This window comes from Phanerochaete carnosa, assembly GCF_000300595.1.
Source record: "Phanerochaete carnosa HHB-10118-sp unplaced genomic scaffold PHACAscaffold_11, whole genome shotgun sequence".
NCBI lineage: Eukaryota > Fungi > Basidiomycota > Agaricomycetes > Polyporales > Phanerochaetaceae > Phanerochaete > Phanerochaete carnosa.
Window position 1 is genome coordinate 829,462 of NW_006767638.1, and position 9,180 is coordinate 838,641.

The following is a 9,180-nucleotide window of genomic DNA, read 5'->3' on the forward strand; positions in this document are numbered from 1 at the left end:
AGCTTACTCTATAGATCTCTAATCATTCTTTTCAAGATCAAATTCTTTTAAGGTCATGGTTTCAAGGTTTTCAACTTTTTAGATTTGCTTCCAACTTGCTTAAGATTACAAGTTTAAGCTAGCTTTGGATGCACTAGACCTTCACTTATACATTGCTTAAATTTTCTGCTGGCCACCTCAATTCATTTCACTTTCATGTTAAAACTATCAGTGATAATCACACTCCAACACTAACTACAGCCAGAACAGTTCTATCAGAGACTAGGACAGGCAACCACAAGGGGTAGGCAAAGATAACTATAGGCTGGAGCTAAGGCTCAACAGTAAGAGGTAGTGATGTGTGAGCTGAGCCTCAAAGCCTATAACATTGGTTCTTCATGGGTGCTCTGATTAAGATTATGAAGGTTTATATGCAATTGTGCTGCGTACAGGAAGAGCAAGTTTGTCTCAGGTTTGTAACAACAAGATAATGATGAGCACATAAATATATACCATTGAAATTGTGGCACAGCAAGGCATTTTCATACAATGTACATACACATATTATGGATACTACAATATAGGTGTCTTACTCCAGCTGTGTTGGATTGCAACCTGATCCTAGACAGACGGGATGATCAGTAGCTGTAGATGCAGCAGATATGAAGGCACAACAAGACATGACCAGTGAGCATGGTGAGCAAAGCAATAAAATACACACTCGACATTGAATTTTTGTTTCGATTTTTGAGCATGTTTACCAGCACCTCATGCACATGTTATTTACCCATGTTTGTACTTTACTGACCCCAACTTGGCGCTACAATGCTCGCTCTTGAACCACATCCATCACCTGTGTTTGTGCTTCTCATTTGTAGATGTGTGCTGAATGCAGCCTCGTTCCATCTCTCTGGCCCTCCTTTGTAAACATGTGCTGAATGCAGCCTTGTCCAGACTCTCTGGCTCTCCTTCATGAATGTGTGCTGAATGCAGCCTCGCTCTGTCTCTCTGGCCCTCCTTTGCAAATGTATGCTGAATACAGCCTCATCTAGTATGTTCATGCTCACTCGATGTCTAATCCACTACACTGGACAATAAGCTTCTGCCTGAGAGAGGACAGGTCTGCCCATTGGAGTATGTCGTTATCCAGGTGTGTGGTGCTCCATGCCTTTTTTCTTTTTTTAACTTTAACTTTTGATTTATTTCCTTAGTTCACCGCCTCGCTCGTCGCGCCATCATCTGCCCCATCACACCTGCCCCAACAGCAGTAGCAGCAGCCAGTAGCCCATCCCAGCCATTCAGGCTCATGCAGGTGCCTGAGCTTGTTGGCTCCTGCTGCTCATCTCTGCAAGTCCCACCACCTTCACCTCTTAAACCAATCTTCCCACCCGTGATTGAGCTGCCACACCAGTGGAACACACGCTCACTCTCGCCACACTTCTCGCATGACGCTGCCGCTGCTGCTGCCTTCAAGGTGAGCCCATTCCTGTGGCCACTCTTGCTGCATGTTTGCACACTCTGTGAGGAGCACTTCGCACTGCTTATCATGAGCAGGCTCTATTCATTTTGCCCGTCCTCACTGGTGCTGGCACCAGCATTGCAGCTGTGCAGAGCAAGTCACCACTGCTCACGCTCATGCTTGCGCACCTGCTGCTCACTCAGCTTCCCTAAAGATCAGCCCCTGCCATGGGTGTACTCTCCCTTTAAAGGCCTGCTGCCTGCACGCTCATGCTAGGAAGGTCAGCTCCTGCTGTGGACACATGGCCTATCAAGCAACGTGAAACTTGCACCATGCATGGACTATTTTGCTGCGACGAGACTGATGAGCAGGCATAGACATGGACATTACCTCAACTAATGATGCTGCGAGGTCTGCTAGACCTGCTATCCATGTGAGTTCTGTCAGCTTCTCCAGAAAAGTCCAAGAGAGCCCAGATGGCTGAACCAAGAAAGCTGGAGAAAATGTAACCTGCGGGATTAGATAGTCAAGAAGAAAAAGCAAGACCTGAGAGAAATCCCAGATCAGGGGCAAAGAGCTGAATATAAGAGGCAGGGCCAGAAAACTAGAAAGTCAGACCACTGAACTGGAAGAAAGATGCTGTATGCATGAGCTGGAAGACATTGTTCAGTAGAAAGTGCAGGCTTTCAGATGACTTCAAAAACATGCATCTTTATAACAGGCATGCTTAGTGTCGTAGACTCTTGATAGCCGGGGAATGATAAGGCTGACCCAGGTGATGCATGGTGTTGAGGTTGGTGCTGCGGACAGCATGTTGAGGAGTGTCAGGGCTTCTGTTGGGCTCACACCTGAGATTGAGTCAGTCAAAGTTGAAGCCTGCTGAGATGTTAGTTAGCGCATATTGTCAAAGTAATCCGCGTCAATGTTGAACCTTGAGCTCTTGTGGCCCATGGCGAGCATCCTGACTCCAAGCTGTAAGCACGTACACCCAAGGTAATACAGCAGACACCTGATACCTTCTTGTAAACTGCACGCCAAGCTTGTCTAAGCTGTTATGGAGCCCATCTCCCTCACAGTTGAAGACTAGGTAAGTGTGGCATCTCAAGATCTCTCCCCGCAAGACCCAAGGCCTACTGATGCCATTGACGACAACCACGGTAACTACGTGGACGCAGATATGAGAAGAGAAATGGGAGAGGTGGTGGTGGTAAGAGAGAAAGAGGTGGTGAAGAAGCAGAAAGCTAAGAGAGCCGCCATTTGAGGCTAGCAGGAGGATGGCCCCGGAACCAAATAATACTAAACCAAGCGTGACCGCGTTATTGATAATTATTTTTCGGCGCTTAATAACTCGCGAGCCACAACGCTGAAAACCGAGGACGATATCTTCGACGATATCGATATGAGAACTTCACATGTTGAGACGCTGATGTCTGAATAGGTGCATAGAAGTGTATTGAAAATGAAGGTGGTACCAAATAAAGAGAATACGACGCCTTTTAAATACTTGGTCAGACCAGTCAGCCGTCTGAGTTGCAGGCAACATCCACAACTGCTCACCAATCCATCGGAAGCTACATTCCCACAGGCACAGCCCTCAACCACAACCCTCCCTACCATCCAATTAGTCCCATTTCCCGCACGCAGCCTGGTATAACCCACCTTAATAAACGTCGTCACCGAGCTTGCCGGCCAGATCTCCTCGATTGCCTGGCGCCCCTTGCGCATTTTCCACGTCTGCGACGGGAGAGAGCCCTCAGGTTGCGCGTCGGGCGCGAGCTCGAAGCTGGCGACACGCTGCAGCAGCCGCACGAGGAAGAACGACATCTCGTTGTACGCAAAGTTCTGGCCGAGGCACTATCCGCTGCTCGTCAGCTTCCTGCCCTATACCGAAAGCGAAAGCGAAATTGGACGCACGAGACGCGGCCCTGCGTGGAACGGCGTGAACGCGAATGGGCAATCCGCGAGCAGCTTCGTAGTCGCGGGCTCGAGCCAACGCTCAGGTCGGAACTCGAGTGCATCGTCGCCCCAGAGGTCCGTGCGCCGCTGGATGAGGAAGACGCTGTAGAGGACGCCTGTTCCTGGCGGCACAAAATATTTTGGTGCGCTGCCAGACGCGGGGAAGACATGTGGGTCGCTGTCGGAGAGCCGAAGGTTCATTGGCACAGGTGGGAAGAGCCGCATAGTTTCGTTAATCACAGCGCGCACTTCCAGGAGATTTTAGGTTGAGGAGAGAGAGGAATGATACGAGCACGCACAGTATTCCAGGTCTTTCATATCCTCGACAGAGGGACGGCCGTCTGGGCCGTATGTGTGCAGGATCTCGGCACGGAGCTTTCTCATCACCTCGGGGTGCAGAGCTAAAAAATAAACTACGAACGATAGGACAGAGGCAGTCTGATACCAGAATCAGCATACAGCCATATACGAAGGAGCCGCAAACGACGTACTGTGTCCCGTCCTGCAAGAAGCATATTCAGCACAGCGCTCGCAATGTCCTGGGGATCTGCCACCATAGACAATGTTAATACGATAATAACCCTGGCTAGCGAAGGCTACCACCCACCATCCGTGCTTTTCGCAAGATGCGAGAGGAATGTGCTCTCCTCGTCATTGTATTCGCCGCGGGTGTCTTTCTCCAGGGCCTCGCGCACGATCGGGCGGAGCCGCTTTTGCACGACCGCCATGCTCTCCGTTGTCTTGTCGTGGAAAAGCTCGAACAGCGGCCAAGGCTTGCCAATGCGGGTCCGCCTTGCAACCTGCACTTGCACGTCCTATTTTCCAGCCTTCATCAGAACAATCCACGCATGCGGGCGTGAGAAGACATGCACCTCGAACGCCCACGCAAACGATCCGCACTCGTCGTCGATGCTCGTCCCCTTTGGGCCCATCTTCGCGCGCCCCGCGACGGGGAGCGTGCCGTGCAGCGTGTCCAGGCACTTGCCGAAGAGGAACTCGCTTGCCGAATCGAGCGTGAAGCGCGCGAAGAGGTCCTGCGCATCGAACGCCTGTCGCTCGTCTGCGAAGGACGAGATGAGCGCGAGCGTCGTGCTCGTGTGCTGGTCGAAGATGTTCAGATCTGACAGTCGGTCTTTAGCGAACCAGGGGCGCGCGATGGCGCGTTGCTGAGAGCGGCGCATGAGCATAACGTCGATTCAGCGCGAGTGTATGCTTACGGCTTGCCACTCGGCACCGTCCCTGATCTGGAAGTGAGCATCCCTACTCCAGACCTCGTAAAGCAAAGCGTGCACTCACCTATTGAATATTCCATTTCCGAGGAAGCTCTCCCTAAAACATTCGCTTCAGCACAACCTCCACCATAGTCCCCTCGCGGCGCTCACATTCTCTCCTGCCAAAAGTAGCCCTTATGGAACCAGTCAAACCCGGGCCCAGCAAGCATATACCTCACGTGCGCCTCGTCAATCGTCCAAATCTACACCAGACTCAGCGCATATACCGAGCCTCACCAGCCGAGACGACGCACCTGGTCCTCCCAAAGGAGCCGCATGTTGAGTGTCTTGCAGCGGTGTTCGCGAAAGAGGTCGTCGAGGAACTGCATGAGGTAGTCCTCCTTGAACGAGCGCACGAAGCCGAGTACGATGTCGAGGTTTCCCGGCCACCTGCCGCGCACGCACGGGACAGGCTCTGCGCCGAGCGCCGCTGGCACTATCGTCAGCTCCCCCACCCTCGCATCCAGTGTTGTCCCCTTGCAGACAACTTACCAGCATATGCTTTGTTGCGACGTTGAGCGATGGACGTGCGCACGGCGCCGAAGAGCGGGACGGCGAGCAGGGAGAGCAGTACGCGTAGCGCGGGCGTCGGATGAAACCCCGCGGCGTGCAGCGCGGCGTTGCACGCCACCTGCGGCCAGACGATGGCGCGCGCGACGTCGAGCAGAAAGCGCAGGCGGTAGTGTCGGGGGTGCATGATCGCGGCCGGTGTCGTCAGTGGTCGGGCGGAAGGGGCCCTGCTAGCGGTGCGCGCGCGTCGCGGGCCTTATAGTGCCTGGATGAAAAACACGAGCCTCATGTTCCCATGTGCGGCGACGTCTTCTCCTCTGGCACGAAGAGTTCGACGGGAGATCGCAGCGGAAGAACAGCGATGATGAATTACTGCTGGGCGCGCGCTTATGGATAAGTGGGTTCGCACGGTCACGTCCGTACTGCTCAATTAACCTGATAAATTCTACAAAAAAATACACGTCTATCCTCAATATGCGTCCAAAAATCCCATATTAGGCTCCCAAAATTATGATACCCAGTGGACACTACCGCTCTCGTGCATAACCCCTTCGCCCCTCCGACACGGGCCCGAGCTCGAAATCCTGAGTCTGCGACGCCTCCGACGAGGTATGCGTGTCGAGCGAGCTCTCGCCGTCGACCCACGCGCCGTCGTCGACGCTGAAGAGCGCCGCGGACGCGCTGCGCTTCGTGCGCGTCTCCTGCGTGAAGCGCATGCTGCTCAGACCCGTCTCGCCCGCGAGTGCGCTCTCGCCGCCGAGCGGCGCGCCGTCCGCAAGCACGCGCGACCGCACCGACGCCTCGCGCAGGTTCAAAAGCAGGCGTGCGGAGAGCATCGAGTGCAGTGAGCGCTGCAGGCTGTGGCCCGGCGTTAGACGGGAAACATGTGCACATAGACATGAGAGACGTACGAGGAGAGGAGGTTCGCGAACTCGCGTGGTGTTGTCAGTAGCACCACGACGTTGACGAGCGATATTGCTAGGTTCCGAGCGGTCAGTCTACTGTCAGCAGCGTGCTTGAATCACGATATCCTACCGAATAGGTACAGATAGAAGAAAATCCCTGGAAAGCCCCACCGACATCAGTACTAGCTCGTTATACCGGTGTCAAGACTGACCATCTCGATAGAGCGAGCGTACGAGCGGCGAAGTGCTCCTTCGGGCTATGCGACAACGGCGTTCATTGGTCCGCAGAACGTTCTTATAGCCGACTTCACGCACATGTATGCACCATCTTGAAGACTGTTAGTCCGAGCACGACTACACAGAAGGCGTTAGACGGGGAACGTTGTGATAACAGAGCAAAGAGATTCACCGGTCTCGAATACCATCAGTAGTACGAAGTCAATAAAAAGCACGTTTCCCCCCGCGACGGGGAGACAGCCTTGCAGAGACGGTGCGATCGCCTGCGCAGGCTCGACTGCCGAAGTTCTAATCAGCAGCTGGCAATAGCAGTAGGCAGACGTCGAGAACATACATCTCAGAGAATTCAGGAATTTGTTGAGGAAGTACGAGTTGACGATCCAGAGGCTAAGAAAGCCTGCTGACAAGCCCAGCCCTATCCGCTTGTCCCGTCCCCAGATTGCCCATGTCCGGATGATGAGAATGACTAGTATGGAAAAGCGTGAGCCATCCTTCGATATGAATGGATATCCACACCACGCACGTTCGGCAATGCCTATTCCCCAAAGAAACATCCCTAAGTGGAGGACGTCAGAAACCATGACGAGAGTGAAGGGCAGGTCCAAGACGCACATCCGGTGATGTTGTACATCCATCTGCACATCCCCACTGAGAGGTTACTGCCCACGTTATCTAAAGGGCGAGGATGAGCTCTCGACGTTTGCACTGGGAAGAAAGCGCGCACGATATAGCACCATGGCTGAGTCGGCGAATACGGGGTAGCGCGTGAGGAAGAAGAGGATCTTGGTGAGATTCCATTTTGCACTCCACACAAGCTCAACCTCTCGTTCGAATGTGAGGAAGTAGTCGTAGACCTGAGAGGGAAGGGGGACAAAGCTGAGCGACAGACGAAGGGGAAGATAGACACAGGCCGACTGACGAGTAACGAGTATGCGCAGACTATGCATGAAATACGTCAGTACAGCAGAGGTAGCGTGGCACTTGAAACAGGCGCACCATCTAGATACTGTCCACATCAAAGAAAATCCCAAAAAATACACTCGCGACGTCAGCACTCCTCGCATGCTCTGAGCTGTGCGGTACCGACTCACACTATCGATCTGAAAGCGCTTTAGCGAGGCAACTAAAGAGGCTAGCTCCGCGGCAGACATCGCTACGCAGAAAGCAACCAGCGAACGTACCCGCGTCCCTGAAGGCTCCTGCTTTATGCGTCACGCACGCACAAGATTACCGGGGCACATCAGGCTGACGGCCGACGGGGGAGAGGCGTGTCGCATGGGGCTGTGCCAAAACCACTGGCAATGTATAGACGCAGCTTGATGGTGATCGTACATCCACGCATGCTCGTCTTTTTCGCATGGAAGCGCACGCCGTGCGGAGAGTGCAGCGCGGTCCATAGCGGAACCGGTTCTCGCCCGTGGTCTAGAACGCTATCAGAAAGAGACTTTGTGGATGATTGAGGCGATAGTTTCCCCCAACAGAGGAACAACTCGGACGTGCACATGCGTTCGTGTTCGCACAGCTGTCTGGGGAGGGGTCATGACTAGGGTTCGCACGGTCACGCCGGCTCATTACATAACGCGATAAATTCTACAAAAAATACACGCCCATAAACACTAACACTCCGGCGCATACCCTCTCCGCCCCTCCAACACAGGCCCGAGCTCGAAATATTGCGTCTGCGACGCCTCCAACGAGGTATGCATGTCGTGCGAGCTCTCGCCGTCGACCCACGCCCCGTCATCGATGCTGAAGAGCGCCGCGGACGCTCTGCGCTTCGTGCGCGCCTCGTGTGTGAAGTGTATGCTGCTCACGTTCGTCTCGTCATTGACCGACGCGCCGTCCACGAGCACGCACGACCGCATCGATGCCTCGCGTAGGTTCAGGAGTAGGCGCGCGGAGAGTATCGAGTGCAGCGAGCGCTGCAGGCTGTGGCCCGGCGTCAGACGGCTTGTGCGTGCGCATGTGTGGGGGAAAGAACGTACAAGGAGAGGAGGTTATCGAACTCGTGTGGTGTTGTCAGTAGCACGACGACGTTCACGAGCGATATCGCTAGGTGTCAAGTGGTGAGTTTATGGTCGGCAGCGTGTTTGAACTGGAGTATCGTACCGAATAGGTACAAATAGAAAAGAATGCCTGGAAAGCCGTCGACGTCAGTGCCGTCTTGTCACGTCAACGCCAAGACTGACCATCTCGATAGAGCGAGCGGACGAGGGGCGAAGTGCTCCCTCGGGCTATGTGACAACGACATCCAGTGGTCCGTAGATCGTCGTCATAGTCGAGTTCACGCACATGTATGCACCATTTTGAAGACCGTCAGTCCGAGCACGACTACACAGAACACGTTAGATAGGGAGTCTTGCAAGGGCGGAGTGAGGAGATTCACTAGTCTCAAACACCATCAACAGCACAAAGTCAATCCAAAGCAGGTTCCCGCCCGCGATGGGAAGACAGCCTTGCAGAGACGGCGCGACCGCCGGTGCGGGTTCAACTGCCAAAGTACTGGTCAGCAGCTGGCATTAGCGGTAGACAGACGTCCGAGACGCACATCTCAGCGAATTTAAGAACTTGTTGAGGAGGTACGAGCTGACGATCAATATGCAAAGGAGGCTTGCGGACAAGCCCAGCCCTATCCACTTGTCCCGTCCCCAGATTGCCCATGTCCGGATGATGAGAATGACTAGCATGGAAAAGAATGAGCCGTCATCCAATCTGGATGGTTAGTCACGCGACGCACGTTCGGTAATGCCTATTCCCCAGAAAAACATCCCTAAATGGAAGACGTCAGAAAGCATGACGAACGAGAGGGGTAGGACCGAGACGTACATCCAGTAATGTTAGACATCCATTTGCACATCCCCGC

General features: G+C 53.7%; 3 protein-coding genes across 3 annotated transcripts in view; 1 reads left to right on the top strand and 2 right to left on the bottom strand.

Moving 5' to 3' along the window:
* Positions 1-1,285: 1,285 nt before the first annotated feature.
* PHACADRAFT_200535 (uncharacterized protein) lies at positions 1,286-1,650 on the top strand (the record flags this gene model as incomplete). Its single annotated transcript, XM_007400798.1, has 2 exons — positions 1,286-1,453; positions 1,534-1,650. 2 exons carry the CDS (start codon positions 1,286-1,288, stop codon positions 1,648-1,650), a joined length of 285 nt encoding a protein of 94 aa, XP_007400860.1.
* A 1,000-nt stretch (positions 1,651-2,650) lies between these two features.
* Positions 2,651-5,386, bottom strand: PHACADRAFT_263957 (uncharacterized protein). Its single transcript, XM_007400799.1, has 13 exons — positions 5,158-5,386; positions 4,920-5,095; positions 4,777-4,868; positions 4,691-4,723; positions 4,612-4,633; positions 4,267-4,560; positions 4,002-4,209; positions 3,886-3,941; positions 3,694-3,832; positions 3,353-3,642; positions 3,098-3,292; positions 2,996-3,048; positions 2,651-2,941 (listed from the first exon to the last, which is right to left on the bottom strand). The coding sequence occupies exons 1-12, from the start codon at positions 5,360-5,362 to the stop codon at positions 3,010-3,012; spliced, it is 1,749 nt and encodes a 582-aa protein (XP_007400861.1). The 5' UTR covers positions 5,363-5,386; the 3' UTR covers positions 2,651-2,941; positions 2,996-3,009.
* A 193-nt stretch (positions 5,387-5,579) lies between these two features.
* The window catches only part of PHACADRAFT_263959 (uncharacterized protein), a 4,627-nt gene continuing 1,026 nt past the window's right edge, over positions 5,580-9,180 (bottom strand). Inside the window, exons 4-13 of the mRNA XM_007400800.1 lie at positions 7,042-7,171; positions 6,930-6,989; positions 6,841-6,873; positions 6,652-6,783; positions 6,490-6,594; positions 6,396-6,434; positions 6,293-6,337; positions 6,211-6,237; positions 6,087-6,153; positions 5,580-6,033 (exon numbers count right to left, since the gene is read on the bottom strand). Of these exons, the coding sequence (XP_007400862.1) occupies positions 5,703-6,033; positions 6,087-6,153; positions 6,211-6,237; positions 6,293-6,337; positions 6,396-6,434; positions 6,490-6,594; positions 6,652-6,783; positions 6,841-6,873; positions 6,930-6,989; positions 7,042-7,054 (852 nt within the window). The 5' untranslated portion in view covers positions 7,055-7,171 and the 3' untranslated portion in view covers positions 5,580-5,702. The remainder of the gene's footprint in view (positions 6,034-6,086; positions 6,154-6,210; positions 6,238-6,292; positions 6,338-6,395; positions 6,435-6,489; positions 6,595-6,651; positions 6,784-6,840; positions 6,874-6,929; positions 6,990-7,041; positions 7,172-9,180) is intronic.

Bases quoted from the DNA above. Each gene is read 5' to 3' on its own strand.
- PHACADRAFT_263957 (XM_007400799.1), bottom strand. From the start codon at position 5,362: ATGCACCCCCGACACTACCGCCTGCGCTTTCTGCTCGACGTCGCGCGC. The intron at 5,096-5,157 runs GTAAGTTGTCTG...CGATAGTGCCAG, and splicing joins TCGCAACAAAGCATATGCTG to CGGCGCTCGGCGCAGAGCCT. The intron at 3,643-3,693 runs GTGCGTGCTCGT...ATCTCCTGGAAG, and splicing joins TATGAAAGACCTGGAATACT to TGCGCGCTGTGATTAACGAA.